The sequence below is a fragment of the Colius striatus genome, chromosome Z, assembly GCF_028858725.1.
Source record: "Colius striatus isolate bColStr4 chromosome Z, bColStr4.1.hap1, whole genome shotgun sequence".
In the NCBI taxonomy this organism is placed as follows: domain Eukaryota; kingdom Metazoa; phylum Chordata; class Aves; order Coliiformes; family Coliidae; genus Colius; species Colius striatus.
Genome location: NC_084790.1, coordinates 51,709,741 through 51,730,177, shown reverse-complemented (window position 1 = coordinate 51,730,177; position 20,437 = coordinate 51,709,741). Strand labels below are relative to the sequence as shown.

Genomic DNA, 20,437 nt, shown 5'->3' with positions numbered 1-20,437 from the left:
TTGTTATGGAATAGTACAGTACACTTTTCAAGACTAGAGAAGCACAAACATCAAGGATAAATGTGCCTTTACTGCAAGTGAAAGGAGATGAGCAACTCCTATTACTAAGAAAATTCGTAAAATGGAAGCTAAAAAAAACAACAGACTGGAAAAAGTCTAAATAACACATAGTTTTTGTGGCAAGGTACTTCAGTGTCTATTTATTATCTTATGACCTAAAACATCCCCAGTGAAAGGAAGAGTCGTTCTGGAAAATACTATGAGGGACACTTGAGTTTTAAAAAGCACAAAGGTTCAACCTTTAATGCATTATTCAGAGATGTCTCTTTAAGGTGTGGCACTTTTTTTTTTTGTCTCCACTCAAGTGCTATAAGAATTTGCATGTTATGATCTGACAGAAAATACCTGACAGTCAAGCAAGGTATTTGCCTGACTCAGAAAAGGGACACAAGGGCATAGGGCTGTTTTATGCTGAATTAAACACTCCAGCTGAATGTTAAAAAGGAAAATCAGATGCAACTGGAAAAACAGGGCTTTTAGCAGCTTAGGTTCTTTTGGGAGCTGGTCCACCTGGCTCCCAGAACTGGGGGAACTGCGAGAACTTAACATCAACGCCTTTAAAGTGGAAAGTGGCAACCATGCCAGTTGTTTGCAGCAGTCAAGAAGGCAACTTTCATGGGAGAGACAAGACCAGTAAAGCTTTCAGTGGTGTTTAGGGCAGAATAATAACGGAAGCTTTCTATCTCTACTGCTGTAAACACTAAGGACAAATACAGTCAAATTACCCAGGATTCAGCTCTCAAAGTTAAAAAGCATTTAATCAGGCTGCTGGACCCTAAGCTATGGCCAAGAGAACACTGTCTGAGCCTGTCTCACAGGTTGGGAAAAGGGAATGGGACTTTCAGGCTGAGCAGATCTCATGACTCTGTCTATCCCCGCTTTTTAAATCAAACATGGAAAGCTGATACTAAGCAATACGAGGCATTGAGTCGTACTCTGTATGCTGTATACATAAAAAAATATGGCTTATTGCTGGGCTTGAATGGAGTTTATGTAAAAAACTTATTAAACAAGTCACAGCTGTAAAAATATACGTCTTAAATGTCCACATTTGTCTATGATGAATACCATCTGTCCGCACCAACCTTGCTTGCATATCCATCTTTCATGAAACACTACACACATTCGTAAGTGTTTGTCTTTGCAGTGAGGATACACAAACATAGAGACGCACAATGGGAAAATGAGTGCCTTTGATTTTCATGTTGGAGTGATCAAGCATACTAGACTTCTGGGAAATGAAGGAGAATGAAGAACTGGGCAAGTGTGCATTTGTTTTCTACAACGTAAACTGAAATTCCAACCCAACTGAATCAAATCTTATGGTGCCCATAACATACATTTTGAAAGATGCCTCATGTAAGACAAATGGATGCTTCAAGCATTTTCCTTATAGATGACAACATGCTATTAAAGGCTTGTGCCAAAATACATGAAAAGTAGTTGTTTAAAGTGATGGACATGGCTGTGCTCTTAACTAATACCTGAGCCCCTTCTGCAAAAGTAGAATAATGCCAGTTTCAAGAGCCTGAACTGTCATATTTGCCTTACGCAAATGACAAGTAAATACGAAAACCCTAATCCTCAGAGACAGAAGAGAGGTAATGAATTTAGTTTTTAAAAACACTTACTAGAAACAATATTCTCAAAGCCAAACGTGATAGTAAAAATCCTAGTGAAAATGCTTTTTAATTCTGCAACACCACTATTACTAAGCTCTAATGATGAGCAATACTTAACAGTGTCCTATACAATAATTGACAAAACTGTTTTTGTGTTAATTGATAGAACTCTTTGAACTAAATTGAAATGGGCAAAACCTTGCAATGGGCATATATCAACTCTGAAAATCCCAGCGCACATTATTTTTCACAAAAAGTAGCAAAACGGGTAACAAATCATTTGATGGCTTTCATATTTTGCTTTTACTTGCTTTTACATTTCTTCTGTAGTTGTAAAAATAATGGGGAAAAAAAAGGGAGTACCTATTTTTTCCCAGTAAACTTAGGAAAAATTAAATCTATTCAAGATTGAATACATAACTGACTGCACTACAATACTTGGAGGCTTTATGTATCAGTTTGAGTGTAGTCAGCTTACTGTATGTTCAGACTTCGTTGCCAGGTACTGGTACAAAACATAGAGAGAAATCAGCTGTGTTGAGAATTCATCAAAATTTTCTTGCAGCATAATCTCTGTTACTACTGACATAGCATCTGTGGAGTAAAACAGAAAGAGGGAGAAAGTAAAAAGATTTCTTACTACTGTTAGTATAGAATTAGTCTTACTCTCTTGGGTTATTTAAACACTGCAAAAAGAATGGGATGAGTAGCATGAGAGTACAGCAAAGAAGCTTTCCTAACATCTTTGCTCTATAGTCTTCAACTAGCTCTTCTTTGCTCAGCCCTTCAATAATTAACAGTTTTGTAAAAAAATCTCTAAAATGACTCCTTGCATTTAGGTTACAAACAGAAGAGAGTCTTAAATTCACTGTTCGTAAAGTGACAGGAAAATACAACAGAGCAGAAACATCACTGACCACCCACTGCACCCACTGTCTTCAGTAAACAGTGCTCTAGATGAGCTACACTGGCAATTCCAGTGGCACTCCCTGTCAGGAAAGCCAGTCTGTTAAACAAAAGACCCTGAGTCTGTCACCAGAAAGAAATATGGATGGAATAGGAGAGAATTTTCAGGATTCCCAAAGCAAAATAAATGCAAGTATTAATTTGCCATTTAGCAAAATCTTCATGATAAAAGCTATAGGTAAGTCCTGCAATTCTAAGAGCCTTATGCAAAGAAAAGCTCACTGCAAGTCTATAGTACCAGAAAATCTGCAGTGAAATTTACGCCTTAAATTTTTGTCATCAAACATGAAAGGATTATTCATATCAACTGCTAAAGAGTCAATTGGGAATGACAGACAGCATAACATGGCAATTCTGCATAGCTGTGTCTCTCCATTGACAGAAGTCTAAACAGGCAGTTCAGATATATAGCTTTTTGAATAGCTAAATGTAGGTAAGATGAACTCTACCAACATGCATTTTGATTCTTATAACACTCTTCTTGTCACTAATAACTCTTATTATGTCACTAGCATGTAGGTCAGACTTGTGAAAACTGAATGGGATTAATCACAGTAGAAACTGTGATTTGGACATCTTTGAAAATTCTGTATCGAATAAGAACCCAACAGAAATGAGACATAAACATGCAGAAAAATAGTTCAAAGGAATGAGAAGGCTTGTTTTTAAGGTGACTTCAGAGAAACTAGGGGTAAAATTTTTTAATTCAAAGAAAGGCTCTGCAGATGGAAGAGCATATGACTAATGCAGAATTGGTACATATTTTCTTACCTTCATATTTCTTTTGCTTTATAAAACAATCCAACAAAATATTGAATGTAAAATTATCTGGGAAAATTCCATAATGAATCTGAAAAGAAAAAGGAAAAAAAAATCAAAGGTGAAAATCTGTTCAAATCTTCTCAAGCATAATGCTGCAGGTACCAGAAAGAATCAGAATCATGACAATGCACACTGGTGCAACATGACAGTTATCCAAGTAACACAGCAAATTAGCACAGCTCCTGTGATGTTGGCCTTCTAATTTTTGTTGTCCTGGATTTGCTCTGGCATTTCATCCAGGCCTTTGGGACCAGGAGGGACACTGTCTGTCAGGTTTTTATGCCTGTCCTGCATCTATAGTGTTTTGGACACCAACACTGTTTAAAAACAAAAAAGCTCTGGGAAAGAAGAGGAAATAAAAGCTGTAGAGATCTTTAGTTATAATTCATGCATAACATTAATTTTCAACAAAGAAATATCTGAACTTAAAACCGCTCTACAGGACCTGGTTGCAGTAGGAATTCCATGTAAGCCACACTTGTCTCATAAAGCTGATCATATAAATTAATTTCTTTTCCTTTTAAAAACATACCTTGTTTTTTAATGTATATAATGCTTTGTCTTGTGCATCATATTTTAAGCACTGTCTGATCCAGCTATGGATGGTCCAGTCTCTCAAGTACCAGCAATTTGGACTATGCCGAAACCTAAAAGACAATAAAAAGTCCAGTTGACAATATGACTCTTTGTTATCACAGAAACAAATTCTGTAATCTACAAACTAGGAGTTTTAGAACCCCCATCTTTCATAGTCTCAAATATAAATCCATCTGCATTTAACTTTGCAGTCAATCATTGTTCTCCAAAGAGCTCCAGCTAGCCCTTTCAAGTAAGAGAAACAAAACTTTATGTACTTTAATAGTCTGTATGAAGGAGGAATCTGACCTTCTCACAATTGTGTAATATTTTAAACTTCACTTTCCAGAAAGTCTACTGCTTTTCCCCTGTAAAGATGACTAGATAGAAGAATAGCTCAGTACATTTACAAAGGCCAACTGAGATTGCTGTAAACACTGTAGTACTTCTTAACCTTGTCACTCTGTACAACACTCTATTGTTGCTGGTCTCTTCAAAGAGCAACACTTTTCCATGACACCAGCAACTACTAGAACTACATCAAAATAGAGCTTGGCCTGAAGCTTTGAAGCTCCTGTAATGTGTCCCATCCTCTCTCTAACTCATCCCTCACCTTCAACCACTTAAGAATTCATTGTGCCTCAGCACAAGCCATCCCTGTGCTGATGCATGCTTCATTTGCTTTAGAAATGCCTATCACTGAGGCATGCCTCATGCAAAGGGGAAACTGCTGGAGAGCCCTCCCCTGCCCCCCTGCAGCACATGTCTTGCTCCCAATGGAAGTTTCTTTAACCTGTTTTCCCAGGAAACTGACTCATGAGCTCAATCAATTTGTAAAATAAATACTTTCCCTTTCAGCTTCTTTTATTTCATCCTTATTCAGGCACACACATTTTGTTCTGTATTTGAAGAAGTGATGACAAAAAGCATACGGAGCTTTATCTTTGGCAAAGACTCAAAAAACAATTAAGAGTCCACTGGTAGGAGCTGCTGCCTTGGTCCTGGGCTGATTTTCACACTTCAGTGCCAAGAGATGAACATAACCTTTCTTAATTCAAATTGTATGCATGAAAAATAGGCTCAATACAGAACTGCCACTTACTGTAGAAAACATCAACGACTGAGTTGCACTCATGTACAGATGCTTGCAGCCTCAAGCCAAGCTGCAGCACCATTTAGAGGCCAGGCTGGCTCTTCCATATGAGTGAGCATGCTTTCCAGAACATTTATCAGATTAATGTGGCCACCAACTACCTTTCTCCCTTAGTGAACCTCCGTGTCTTGCATCCCACAGCTGATGGCTACACTGAGGACCAAGCCTGGAAAGGTACTGCAGCCTAAAGAGTCTTCAGAATGCAAAGACATCCGTTCCAAAAGCAGAGCTAAACAACTACACAAAGTCTTAATATATGGTTTTGTAAGTGGCACAAGAAATCTCCCCATTAAATTAGAATTTAACAGGAAAAGCATGCTTTGAATATTAAATTACAACCATCCATTTTGTTGCTCTAATTGCTTTCCATTTTCTTCCCCCCAGAGTTCAAATATTGGGAACAGCAAGCATGTGTATTTGCTTTCATTAAAGTCCTGTTTCAATAACGCTTACAGGAAGCATCAATTATAGGCATTTAGATTTAATCATATTTGGATGAAACAATGACCTAAATGCTAGACGATTTCACCACCCATTTAAGATGGGTCAGATTGCAACACCAGCACCCAGCAATAAAGCTGCCAGCATCTAATTTTAAAGTTGCTTCATTAAATAGTCAACATTGTTTCAGAAGTGCAAAACAACTTACTTGTCTTAGAAAAACATGATGCTTAGACAGACTTAAGGCTCACTTTTGATATAATCTTTGGCATCCTTCCTCCTAATTAGTTACACACGAGGAATGCAAATATTTTTAAAACAAAAAAATTTTTAAGTTTTTAAAAAATATTTTAAAAAAAACCCCAAACAGAAAAGTTTTAATGGGCTTGTACATTTACCTTTTTGCAGAGCTGTATCTCTTGAGTATACCACAAGTAGAAAATCCAGAAAAAGAAGCAAGAGGCCTACATGGATGAAAAAAAGAACTACTGAAACTGCCTCGAGGAAAATAAAGAAATGTTAGGTGGAAAAAGGACCTGGTTTCTTGGAAAGAATATAGGAACATCACCATAGTACACAGGGACAAAACCAGGAAGGCCAAAGCCCTTTTGGAATTAAACCTGGCAAAAGGAAGTTAAGGAAAACAAGAAGGGCTTTTCAAATACTTCAGCATCAAAAGGAACATTGCAGAGAATGTGAGCCCTCTGCTGAACACAGAGAGTGTCCTGGTGTCAAGAGGATGCAGAGAAGGGAGGACTACTGAATGACTTCTTTGCCTCACATCTTCTCTGCCAAGGCTGGCCCTTGGGAAGCCCAGTCCCTGGAAGACAGAATAGTCTGGAGAACAGAAGACTTTCCCTTGGTGGACGAGGATGAGGTTAGAGATCTGTTGAGCAAGCTGAACACCCACAAATCTATGGGATTGGACAGGATGCACCTATAGGTGTTGAAGGAGCGGGCTGATATAGTTGCTAAGCTGCTCTCCATCATTTTTGAATGATCATGGAGGACAGGTGAGGTGCCTGAGGACCAGAAATGGCCAATGTCACTCCAGTCTTCAAAAAGGCAAGAAGGATGACCTGGGAAACTACAGGCCCATCAGGCTCACCTCCATACCTGGAAATGTGATGGAACAACTCAGTTTGAATGCCACAAAGGAAAAGATGGTTATTAGGGAGAAAAAGATGGAAAAGATGGTTATTAGGATGAATTCACCGAGGGGAATTCTTGTTTTACCAACCTGATAGCTTTCTATGAGAGTATAAATGACTGGCCAGATGAGGGGGGAGCAGCAGATGTCATCTACCTTGGCTTCTGCAAGGCTTTTGACACTCTTCATTAACATCCTCATCAGAAAGCTCAGGCAGTGTGGCTTGGATGAATGGACTGTGAGGTGGATCGAGAGCTGGCTGAATGACAGAGCCCAGAGGGTGGTGATCAATGGCACAGAATGGAGTTGGAGGCCTGTGGCCAAAGGAGTTCCACAGGGATCAGTTCTGGGGCCAGTCTTCATCAACGACCTGGATGAGGGGACAGAGCGTACTGTCAGTAAGTTGCTGATGACACCAAACCGGGAGGACTGGCTGATTCACCAGAAGGCTGTGTTGCCATTCAGCGCGATCTCAACTGGCTTGAGAGTTGGGCAGAGAGGAACCTCATGAGGTTCAACAAGGACAAGTGCAGAGTCCTGCATCTGGGAAGGAACAACCCCATGCACCAGTACAGGCTGGGAGTAACCGTCTGGAGAGCAGCTCTGCAGAGAGAGACCTGGGAGTTCTGGTTGACAATAAACTCAACATGAGCCAGCAATGTGCCCTCGTGGCCAAGAAGGCCAATGGCATCAAGAAGAGTGTGGCCAGCGCGTCAAGGGAGGTTCTCCTTCCCCTCTACTCTGCCCTGGTGAGGCCTCATCTGGAGTCCTGTGTCTAGTTCTGGGCTCCCCAGCTCAAGAGGAACAGAGAACTTCTGGAAAGAGTCCAGCGCAGGGCCACCAAGATGATCAGGGGACTGGAGCATCTTCCTTATGAGGAAAGGCTGTGGGAACTGGGGCTGTTCAGCCTGGAGAAGAAGAGACTGAGGGGGGACCTTATTAATTATAAGTATTTGAAAGGTGTATGTCAAGAGGATGGGACAACACTTTTTTCTGTAGTGTTCAGTGATAGGACAAGGGGTAACGGATGTAAGCTGGAACACCAGAAGTTACATTTAAGGAAAAACTATTTTACTGTTCAGATGAGGGAGCCCTAGCACAGGCTGCCCAGGGAAGTTGTGGAGTCAACTTCTCTGGAGGTCTTCAAAATCCGCCTGGATGCGTTCCTGTATGATCTGATCTGGGCAGATCTGCTTGAGGAGGGGGTTGGACTAGATGATCTTTATAGGTCCCTTCCAACCCTGACATTCTATGATTCTATGACCAAGAGCTCTCCAATACCTCCTGCATCTTGGGAACATGACAGCCTACTGTAGTGGCAAAATGCTTCTGAGTTTCCAAGTAAAATTGCACTTAGACAGTAAAAGACCTAACAGTGGTAGATGTGGTCTAGAAACAGAATCTAAGATTGATCTCAATCAATCTAAGTTTCCAGAATCAATAGGCCCAAAATTCAGAGGTGTGTTATAAAAACTCCTTCAAAAAATCCTCATACGTGTTTTGTAGGGCTGATACAGGTTTGAGTGTGAGTGTGTGTGTGTGGACAACCACTGGACCTATCAGATATAATTATGTATGCTGCTATTAAAATCTTTACTCTCAGGCCAGTCTCTACTGTGCTAGGTACTATGCAAATACAAAGCAAACAGCTTTTCAGCCAAAGAATTTTCTAGTTCATTCTAATAATTAATTACAAAACAGTTGCCTGGCAATGATTACAAGGAGTGGTGCCAAAACTGTCTGTCTCCATATCAACAGGAATGCAATCCATATGCATGTACATGACCCCTCAACACTACACACATCCACTGATTCATGATGTGGTAGAAGAACTGGAAGTGAAAGGTAAACAGGTATGCTGCAATCTTTATTTTTTTCTGATCCATATAATAATGGGATGAGGTCTGTCTCTGCTAAATGAGAAGAGAAGCCAAAAGAGTATCTGGTTTTACAGTTAACCTAGACAAACTAACCAAATATTGTGGCAGATATTTTTACTTCAAACTGAATCAAGGGAAAGAGGAGATTGCTGGTCATTCTGACAAGCATAAGTATCTTCTTCCTTCTCTTTCTCCACAAGACACAAAACAGGATATAATTAAGCAAGGCAATATGTTCAGGGACAGATGAAAAAACAGAAAAAAGTTAAAACTACAGAAAGCAAAGAATTCAGAGTGAATTAAACAAAGGAAGCCTCTAGCAATTCCTGTGCATGTTTAATGGAAAGATCAGAAGGTTATCTTGCAGATGTCTGCTGCTGAAACTAATTTTTTCTGAGAACTAATAAAAACCTGAGAAGCACAAGATTCTTCTAATGCGTTCAGAAAAGACAAGGAGAAGCATCCATAGCAGTATTAGGGGAGCTGCCTGTTAGTACACTTTAATGTTAATTGCTAAAGAATCAATATGGTCATTGTAGTGGGTCTGGGATGGTAGTGATTTTCCACAGCAGCTCTTGCAGTGCTGTGCTTACTGCTGATATCAATATTATGACTACTGCTCGCACAGCATCAGGGCCGTCCCTCCAGCATTCCTTCCCCCACCTTCACCAATAGCTGTGGCTGGGCACAATCTTGGGAGGGACCATGGCCAGAACAGCTGACCAAGGAGATATTCCATACCATATGACGTCAGCTCAGTAACAGAAACTGGGGGAGAGGAGCAGGAAGGGGAGGCGAGATTCATTTCTGGCCTTCCCAAAGCAACCGCTACGCGTACTGAAGCCCAGCTTCTCGGGAGGTGGCTGGACATCGCTGCTGATGGGAAGTAGAGAGTAACAGCTTTATCTGCTTTTGCTTTGCTTCCCATGTGCGCAGCTTTGCTGCGTCTTTATTAAACTGCTTTTATCTCAACCCACGAGACTCCCATCTTATTTTCTCCCCTTCCCTGGCTTGCTGAGGAAGCGGGGGATAGAGCGGTGTGGTGGGCACCTGGCATCCAGCCAGGGTCAGAACTGAGAACACCTGTCCCCACAAAGAAGAGGAATATCTGTAAGACAAGGAGCTCCTGAAATATCAAGGTCATTTGTGAATCTAACAGACATGGGGCAGTGGTACTAAAATTCCTCTTATTTTGGAAAAGTGTTCAAAGAATGCAGTCCAGAAACTTGATTTTCATTAAATCATTGCTGCGTACTTGCAAAATGATTACAACTTGGAAGAGACACAGGGACTGGACAGTGTACGAGACAACCTGAACATTTTTAGTCAAGGAAGCACACATTCTGTTTTGCTCAAAAACTTGCCAGCACGTAGGCTAAGAATATGTTTTTAGTTTAATGATTTCCTGAAAATGGCCCTGTTGCTCATTATTTACAACAGTGATGAAGTATTCATGCTGTGTTACAGTAACTGAACAATGGAAAAGTTGTTCAGATGTAGAGATTGCTTTATGGAGTGCTCTACTAATCCAGCAAGCATGACTTCTACTGGTGCTCTCACATACTACAGAAAAGCTGAGTTACTTCCCGTCTTTATTTTAAATAGTCTTTCTAATTGTTTGGTGCCATCAAGTGGTGATGCCCTTCAGTGCTGCTTTCATTTACTTTGTGTTCTCAAGTGAAGTGATACAGGAATCCTGAGAGCAAACAGAAACACCAAGATGCTCGACCATGTTTTTTCCCCACGGTTTGATACAGGGGGACAGTCACAAATGAAGAATATGGTGAAGGAAAACTGGCTGGATCACAGAACAGCAAGTGCTGCAGAAGTAATAGAGTACCAGGAACAGCTCTGCTGTATGGAGAGAAAGCCAGCTCAGTAGATATCCTCTAATTCTTAGATTGATGCAAAGCTTCCATTTTGCACTCTGTAGTTTTCTTAAGAGTCAATCTAATTCCCAGTACTGCCAGAGGCTACCCTTATGTAACACATTATTTTTTATTTTTTTCCCCCCTCATCTGTGAAACAGGAAGAGCCCTTGTCCTTTCTCCATTCTCTGACATACTCAGAAACTATTCTGTAAAGATCTACATATCCAGTGCACAGAACTGGATATCTTAGGCCTCCACATTTCTTTAAGACTTTCTAAATTTCACCTTCATTTTACTTTGCTAATTTTGCATCATCGTATGTAAAACAGTTCCTTAAATAAAACCTCTTGTGTTTTTCTCTTGTTCATATGCTTTAGAGATTCCTGTACTATCTTCTGCCACATTGTAAGGAAGCAGAGAAACTAACAACAGAAGGATACTTAGCAATCTTCACTTTTTTATTATTTCTAATACACATCACTGAGATGGAGTTACTATGCTTTCCTCAGTGATAAAACCTGAAAGGTTTCCTATGTTGCTAATCTCTTAGTAGGATCGACTCCAGGAAAGGAAGGAACATTTGTGTAACAAGTTTCTTCCTTCTATATTTTGCATCTCTCTTGCTTTAGGACTAGAGCAAAGTATCACTTTGCATGTTCAGTTCATTTGCTTTAATCAGGAGAGGAAAGTGACAGATTTCTTCTCATCTATTTAAAATTCTAAAAAGTCCTGAAGCAAAATGCCAGGAGACTGAAAATGAATAAATATCACACAAAATATCTCTACAAGCCAGGAAGCAGGTCTCTCAATGGAATGAATCCAAAGCCACTCCACATTTTACACAAGTCACACCGGGCTGTGAAGCTCCTTGGCAAATGCCCTGTTTTTTTAACTCCCAGGCACATTTTTTAAGCAACAGCACATGATAATCAAACAGATTCCAGTCAGGCTTAGCTTGTAAACTGGAAGGCTAAGGAACCATCACCCAAAACTCATCCTTTGTTTGTCATTTCAAGCCACAGGCCTTGGGAAAAGTCATCTGCATTTTAAATGGCCTCAGAGACATTGCTCATGTGACAGCTTAAAGGCAACACCCCTGAAAAAACCTTTGTTGACTGAAATTTTCATTAAACATGAATAAAACTATTTTTCCATCTCTTCTTTGCTTGTCTTCACCTTTGTTTGTATGCAGTCTTTAAAAACTGTATGTATGAATCTATCAGTCCTATATGAAATACTGCATGAATTAACTGTCTATACTCAGTTGAAAAAAAAAAGAGGGAATACTTCTCTTTTGTGTTGAAATAAACAACCAGCATCAGTAATGTAAGAAATCAATTATCAAAAACAGCAATGGGACAAGTTTAAAAAATCTGACTTGATTAACAAACAACAAGCTGAATTTCTAAACCAAGAATTCCTGCCCATTATCACTGTCTTGTATCACTAAATGCTCTTCCTTTTGATGGATTTAAGGTTCCTTTGTGAGTGAAACAGGAAGAACAGCCTTATTATGTTAAAAAGAAAAAAAAAAAAACCAGTATCATCAAGTAGTTGCAAAACACTATTTAAATGTTATAAATTTCAAAGCAATGTATGAATGGGAAAGCAGTTTACAGTAGCACAGAATAAATGCTATCCTTATATATAGACATAAGAACTACCACAAAAGAAACAGTAACAGCAACAGATTCAGAGCCTATAGCAAAGTTCAAAGCCAATTATCGAGACTCCTGGCTCTGAAAAGTACCTGAATTCTTCATCTGTCTGTCTACAAGTAATAAATGTATCAGAATTGGAGTGAAGCAGTTCTTCTAACCCTCTGCCATTAGGTTCAATGAAGCAGCCTTGAACCATCCACACTCATTTGCAAAAGCAAAGAGGAGAAACTGCTCAAACCCTTGATCAATTTAAGTAACCTGCAGGCTCCTCTTGAATGTCTCAAACCTTTATACTGATCAGTTCATAACCAGACTGAAAAGTAAAGCCCAGGCCCAAACAACATACTGCTTCTCAGTACACTCTTTGTCCTTGGGAAAACACTTTCCAGGCTGTTAAATATGTTTGCTTTTTAAAGCTCCTCTAGCCATGTAAAATACCCCAGAGCCATGCACACTCTTCGGCAGCACACCAAGAGTTTCTTCTGTATCAGTTGCGTTGAAGCTGCTCTGTGTGCCTCAACCTGACATAATAGAACATCAGTCACAGACCATGTCCACCTAGATACTAAAGGTCTTAACATTTAAAAATCCAGTATCTACATGGTTGCTTGTTCTAAACATAACATTTAAGCAAGGTAGCTTAAAGGAAAGGTAGTCAGCTAGCTCACTAAAGCTACAAATTGGCTATAGCTATGGCCATCTATCCCACAATGGGATCCCCATGTGACTGGTAGAGAAAAGAAGATTGTGATGGCACAAGTACTGCCATCAAGAAAAGGTAGCAGTGTTCACTTTAGTTTCATGCATAGAAAACCCAACTGGGTCATGGTATCAACATCCAGAAGCTTTATTTCAAATGCAAACTGTGAAACAACTACATCTCTTTCTTGGCTTTACTCCTTTATGGTCAGGACACAGCAATGAGGTGAACAGCATAGGAGATTTGCTTCACTTCTTGTTGCTTACAGATATGTTCTCAATGACAGAAACCAAATAAGCACACACTTTAATATAGTATTTCTATTTTTCTCTTCCTCCTCAACCTCTCCCACTTGCTTTGGAAAACAGGCAGGCAAACAACACAAAGAATCCATACTGCTCTCACCATAAAGCTGAAATTCACTCAAAGAGCAACAGTTAACAGTAACAAAAAAGTCTTGTCATAGTAACAACAATAACAAAAAAATCCAATGTTTTCCCAAACTATTGGCTGTAAAGGACACAGCTCCTAGAATTTCTGTTAAAAATACCTCTGGGGTTACGATCAAAAGGACTGGTTTTGAATATAAATGTCATTAATAATCTAGTGATTGAATACCGAGCATCACAGGCTGAAGAAAACACTGGGAATGATGGGGTGAGCTGTTGCTATAGTGATTCTGTTAAGATACTCTCTAGTGCCTTTCCATGTCCCCATGCAACCACAATAAAGTCTACTTTAAAATCAACTCCTCCATTAATTATATATTTTCCTGGGAGTCTGCCATATAAAAATATATAGAGAGAAAATAAAAGCTGTACAACACACTACACTTCTTGCTTTGGGGAAGTTTTTGAATCACAGCAATTTCTGAATGTGCCAGGTGAAAATTTGCCATGTTAAAGGGGCCAACAAGGGGCCAGTTCTGCTGGAATCATTACCCCTGTCTCTAAAAACTGATTAATACAAAGGCTGTAAAACCCAGCACATACAAGTAAAGTATTGCTTTGACTGTTACCATTTTACTAGCCCAGCTATGCCTGTCTTTACTTGAATTAATTCTCCACCTGTCTGAAAGCTGGTACACAAGTTAGATTAATTTTTCAAAATGAAAAAAAATCTTTGTGAAAGCCTGTTTGTAATTTATAATTGCTGAAATCAGCTCTGTACCTGATTCACTTTGCACAGTAAGAGAGATGCTGGGCTAAAGACTGACAGAAAGCCAGTTTGTAACAGAAAGTTGGTTTCAGTAAGTTGCCTAATGGAAGTATTTTTTAAAACCTCTTGGGTACCAAATAGTACTTACATCATGTCTTTTCTTCAACCAGTGCAATCTGTGAGATTATTTGACTTTAGGGAAGAAATTGCTTCAAAGCTAAACAGATATTAAAAAAAAAATTTAAAAAATCTCCCCAAAACGTCCAAAACTTTAGATGCTTTAGAAAACCTCCATCGCTTGGTCATCAATTATTGCAGAGATGACACAGCAAAGCCTGCATTCCAGTAACCATTAACCAAGCTTTACAGAGAGATGCAGTACCAAAGGCTTTTCAAGGTGACAAGACAGCAACCCCAGTTCTTACAATAGTTCATTCAGTATCTGAGGGAACTGAATGAGTTAGGACCAACATTCAAGAACTTCTGCCTTCTAGCGTGTTTAGGAGTTTCTCCCTTCTAGTGCTAGGCTTAACTTATGATGGTACAGCCCTTTCATGCTCTATTAAAAGGAACACAAAAACATGTATGCATAAAAACAGCTGTCAACAAAGGCCAACAATAACATTTTATTTTAAGAGCTGGAAAAGACCCCAGTCTGTAATTATACATTGTTATTACCATATTTGCAAACAGCAACTTTCTAACAGTGCCTAATATATGGCCAAAATTAATGTAATTTTGCCAGAGACCTAATTGACATAGAGTTGGAGTCCACATTAACAAATTCTACACAAATTCTTTATGCTTTACAAAGTATCTTCCCAGAAATATACCATACATTGTCTCCAAACTACTCTAACTTTACACCCACTGACATAACCCTTGACACATCAGTTTAATCACAGATGAATCTGCACAGAACCTAAGCAATGTATTCCTCTGGATTAAAAAGCTGCAATACAGAAGCGTATGAGTCAAACTGTTTACTCTTCAAAGTTGTTCAGTTTCACACCACACGCAATCTAAGTAAAAAAGAAGCTGCTGGCAAGAGTGCTGAAGGAATACAAACACTGAATGTATCTTAGTAGCCAACTTAAGCAAGGGAAGAGCCAAAAGTTACATCTGTTGCCAAAGACTTAAAAAATTGATTTGCACAGTTCAGGTTTCATCTGTACAGATTTACTGCCATAGCCCCACAGTTCAAGCCAACCTAATTTTGACCTACCACCTGTGTGTTTCATTCTTCAGTGCTCCATCGCTGTCCTTCTGAACCTCATGAGCAAAGGGGAGGCAGAGTTATGTGACAAAGTATCACAGTAAACAAATAAGGTTTTCATATTAAGCATAAACACCTGCAATAGAGGGGACAAAGCACCTCATACTCACCTTTAGTTTCAGCTGCTGTCAGAAAGGCAACCACATCCAAGGTGTGTAGCCCAGTCTTGGCTACTGAGCGGTCTACCATGGACCCATCTACATGTCATGTCACGTCTCAACGAGCAACAGTTTATTGATACTTTTTTGTTTTTCAAACCCTACATTTTTCTGCTAAAAACCATTTTTAGTAATGAAAATCAAAGATCTTCCAAGCCCTTCATGGTACATTTTTAATTGTTTCCTAGCCACAGGAAGTTATCTGACCACAGTACTTCAGATGCTAACTCCTAGTTAGCGTATCTTGGTGTATCTAACTTCTTCCAAGATCTGTGGGACACAAATGTCTTTATTCCACTGTGAATATTAAGCACATGGAGCAGTAGGCAAATCAGGAAAAACATGGCAACACTGATTCAAGCATTTTGCCAGTCCATTTTAAAATTGCGGGCTCTTACCATCTTTGCGAGTTTTTTTTTTTCCAGAAAATCCTGTACCATCAGATTTGTTACTTAAAGAGGAAGACAGTAGGTACTTCACTGTAAGTACTGCATGTACTGCAGGACAAATGTTCCTTTGTGCAGGTAGGTACAAGCTGTGCAATAAAATGAGGTTGTGCTACTCAAAACAGGCAAAATTTAAAGCGATATTTAGTAGTTCCTCCCCTTCTGAGATAGAAACACCACTAAGACTGCTAGTTACAAATGGATCTCACCGATGGCTTTTCTTCTGCTCATGAGGATCAGTGCATGACAAAAGGCCAGTATGCCCTCCCATCTTGCCTTGTTGCAGTGGCCTACTCTCATCTTGTACTCAGGCTTTAAACTGACATTTGCAAACATTCAGTTCTACAACGCACATGACATGACATTATACACGTCATCTTATCCAGTGCACAGGAAAATAAAGAAGAGGACGGAAAACACTATATCGAGGTGGACTTGCTTTGGCAGGGGGGTTGGACTAGATGATCTCTAAAGATCCCTTCCAACCCCTACCATTCTGTGATTCTATGATTCTAATTATATGCCAGATGTGTTTCAAGGTGGCCTTTTTAAAATTTTTAATCCTCTAAAGAATCAAAACAACATAACAGTATTTAACATAAGATGAGCTTCCTGCTTTATGATTTAATCTGGACAAAAAGGGGCAATCACCGCAGGACTGTAACTTCACTGGTAAACAAGAAAAAGAAATTGCTTTGCAGAGTAACAGAAGCATACCACTCTTGTTGCAAATGTCATGTTTTCACATTAGCTGCCATATCTTCTCCATTCCCAGTTACACACAGCAATGGCAAGCCTGGTTTGTCTGAGCTTTGGCACAAGCAATGTAGGCAAAGGAGAAGGGTTGTTGTCCATTTTCACTTCAAGCTCTCTGCTACCAGAGGCCACATATTTTGCTTGTGTTTCTATTTAGCCTTGGTCTGCGCACTCGCTAACAGAACTAAGTAGAAAGTGACTGATTAGACTGAAGAAAGGAGTACTTATACCCTTTGTTAAATGATAAATGCTGTGAAAGATAAGAAATCACAATTAAGTAAATGATAATTTAAAGAGTATGATCATAAAGCTGACTTTAGAGGTTAAAGCTAGTTTATATCCACAATTATTAGACAAAAACATTACTTGTAAAGGTGAAAATCTACTTGCAAAGCCAGCTGTCAAAATCCATGTGCTTTCAGTTTGGCAGGCTCTACAGTGAGGGGGAAAGAAATCCAAATCTTATTTTTCAGCAAGAGAAATAAGCAATGTTTATTGAGTCTTTACTTACAGCTGAGAGGAGTTCCTATCAGCTGCTTTCTTGTATACTCTTTCCCAATTTTAACAACAAACTCAAGAAAGAATTCTTTGTTGGCTATTTAAATGCTCCCTGAACTACAGATTGGGTCGAATCCTCACCTGATCCAAAGAAACAACATGTGGTTCCCCTAGCTACCAAGGACTGGTCTCAATCCGCTGAGGACTTGGCACACCACACATGCACGTGGATCATTAATTAGACAAAAGCTGGAGACTGCAACAACAACTCCAGCACCTTTCAACGATGTGTAGTCCAATGTCCCACAAAAATCTGTCAGGGTAGTGAAGATTAAAACCAACTACTAACAGCTGCTGTGGCACTATTCCTGAAATGACCAACTCCACATTTAACAGAGCCTCTCAGGCTTTCAAACTGAAGACACAAAAAGAAAACAGAGGCAGATGAAAAAGCATGCGGAAATTCTCCTTCAGGGACAGGGGACACACCAGGATTTTAGGAAATAGGTAATGGAATATCATTAGCTGATAGGAGGGGCTTGGGTATCTATCTAAGCTTCCTCCAACCACCTCCAAAAGACAAGGGAAAAGAAAAAAAAAAGAAAGGGTGAGATTATTCTGCCTAGGAACCACAGATCTAGCAAATAAAGGCCAGAAATAGAAAAAGAGGCAATGGTTACTCTGCCAGAAGGAACAGTCACAGGTAGTTGATCAGACTGACTGGAGTACTTGATACAGAAAAGCATTGAAAAAACAAATGGCCTCATTCCAGCAGACAGTATAGACATATTACGAGGAGTATGCACCTTTAAAAATAGCTCACTATTGAAGCATCATTAAAACAACAACAAAAACAAAACTGAACAACTGTTAGGGTTTTTTTTTTTCACTTTGCTACTGAGCATCTTACGTTTATATTTGGAAATTCAGACTTTAATTTCCTAAAACAAAGACAGAAAGTAATAACCTCAGAAGTCACCCCAGGAAAATGTTACCCTATGACCTTTGCTTATCAGTATCTCTACTCAATTACAGCAAAGCATTGTTTTGTGGGTCTGGTTGCAATTTAAGCTTTTTCTCCCCTCAAGGAGCAGAACACTTTTTCACAAGAATGAATGTATATGCAGAAAAAAGCAGCCAAACAAGTTGAATAAATCTATCTGATTATTTTCATTTTTGTTCTGCACTCTAATGTTTTTGGACATCTCTGAAGAAGATGGAAGTATTCAGAAAAAATGAACTACTGGAATCCAGCAATGTAAGCTGGCTTTTCAAATTTTTCTATTACTGGGGCCAAAAAGAAATCTACAACCTGACAGATATAATCACATAATTTTCAAAATGTGTCAGTAATTGATTGTTGACCAAATATTTTCAGTCCTACAAAAACAGTCACATATTTTTTGTAAATAAAACCAGCTAGCTATTTGAAAAGTAACATTCTAAACTTTATAAGCTAAAGATGTATGTTAAAGTAGGTTTCTCACCTCCCTATCACAGTAATTTTGATTTTATTGTAACCACTTTGTCTATAATCGTCTATAATAGAACAAAAGAAGATCAGATCTATAACCATGGCACATTATTTCATCTCTTATCATTGAATCTAACGTTCTTTCAATTTCCAAAGGCTTTCACCTTCTGGAACCCACACCACATCTGCTACCTGTTACTATACACTATCCAGCAACATACATCAAAACCGTGGATATTCTCAAAACATAACACAACAGATACTCTAATGGATCATACTACTTAGTTGAACATTTTCACTGTTACCAGCAAAGCACAGAAGTCCGATAAGATGTTGTAGGCCTTTTTTACATGCTTGATCAGAGTGTCTTCATATTACATGCCCTGTGGAACACAGCAAGCTTATACACACCATGATTTGTTTAAAACTAAGATGATACAGATTTTTTCCTCTTATACAGTAAAATGACTGGAAGTTCTCACTGAAAATACTTATGAAACTTTTGTTTCACACTTTGTCTGAGGAAACACAGGAATGCCTTTGTCCTTCTCTGCACCAGTATACACTACAAAAGCAGTACATGACTTGCCACCATTTAACCATACTGACAAACTTCTTAAAGGTGGTGCAGAAGGAGCATTCTCAAGCAGTGGAATGTCAGAGAGATGCTTTGATTCCAGCTCTGCTTCTGTGCTCCCTGCAAGAGCTGATACTATTTCCATGGTAGAAAACTAACAGTGTCATGAAACCGCCCATACAGGTATTATTAGCATTCCTATTAGCCTTCTGAAGAAACTTTTCTTCAAACATGGTAAGGAAAAAAAAATAGAAAGACAGATACACAGAAATCCCCTTCTATGCTAACCTACATATATAATGGACAAGTAATATATCCTGAAATGTTTAAAAATATTTCACATTCTCAATGAATCTCCAGTGCCATTTTATTAAAAGCATTACCTTTAGTTACAAATAAGAGAAAACTATTAACACAGAAAATCCTGAGTAAACTTAGGATTTACAACACGTACATTCAAACCAAGACATACTTTCAATATAATAGCTGTGCAACTTCAATACCCAACATCATGACACTACAGAGTCAATGCTACTTTCTGCATATCTTTCTTCTCCCACTCATAACTTTTTTTTTTTTCAAATAAAACTGACAGTCAATACCAGGTCTAAGATCTAAATACTCAGCCTGTTCTTAAAAATCCATTTTCAGTGAAATACTTGTCCTCATCCACAGCTGCTTGTACAGCTCCTCTAAGCCATGAACATCCCAATTCACCCCACAGAAAACCATCACTAGTAGCAATAAGTTAACACCATGACATCTCTTATAAATTGCCTTTACCCTCTCTTTTACTACTGACTACAGTAGAAAAATCAGAATCACTGGCACTCCTAAGAATTTTTCTGCCTGATCTGGAAGCTTTTTCACTTTGTACTTGTTCCTCTGTCTTGTTACATCTAAACTGCTCAGCATTTTGAATATATGCTGGTTGCAGTAGCACAAAAACCTGTTTCTCCAAAGTATAGGATATGAAGTAAAGTGTAGGACAGATGAAGTAAAAATGGCCTAAATTTTCATGTGAATGGCTACACCTCCTCTTCTGCTCACATCACAATCCAATGCCTCTCAGCAGTGCAACTCAGTAAGCTTAAGCTAACAAAAAATTAACAGAATTGCTGTAGTGGCAAAAAATTAACAGAATTGCTGTAGTGGTTTTGCCTGGGCCAGGTTTTGTTAGCAAGGGGCTATA

General features: G+C 39.0%; 1 protein-coding gene across 4 annotated transcripts in view; it reads right to left on the bottom strand.

The window, feature by feature from the left end:
* Positions 1-20,437, bottom strand: part of MRPS27 (mitochondrial ribosomal protein S27) — a 49,019-nt gene that overhangs the window by 11,108 nt on the left and 17,474 nt on the right. For 3 of the 4 annotated variants that reach the window (XM_062017987.1, XM_062017985.1, XM_062017986.1), the window contains exons 5-7: positions 4,003-4,117; positions 3,420-3,498; positions 2,161-2,276 (exon numbers count right to left, since the gene is read on the bottom strand). In XM_062017987.1, the coding sequence (XP_061873971.1) occupies positions 2,161-2,276; positions 3,420-3,498; positions 4,003-4,117 (310 nt within the window). The remainder of the gene's footprint in view (positions 1-2,160; positions 2,277-3,419; positions 3,499-4,002; positions 4,118-20,437) is intronic. The other variant, XM_062017988.1, reaches the window with a different exon arrangement.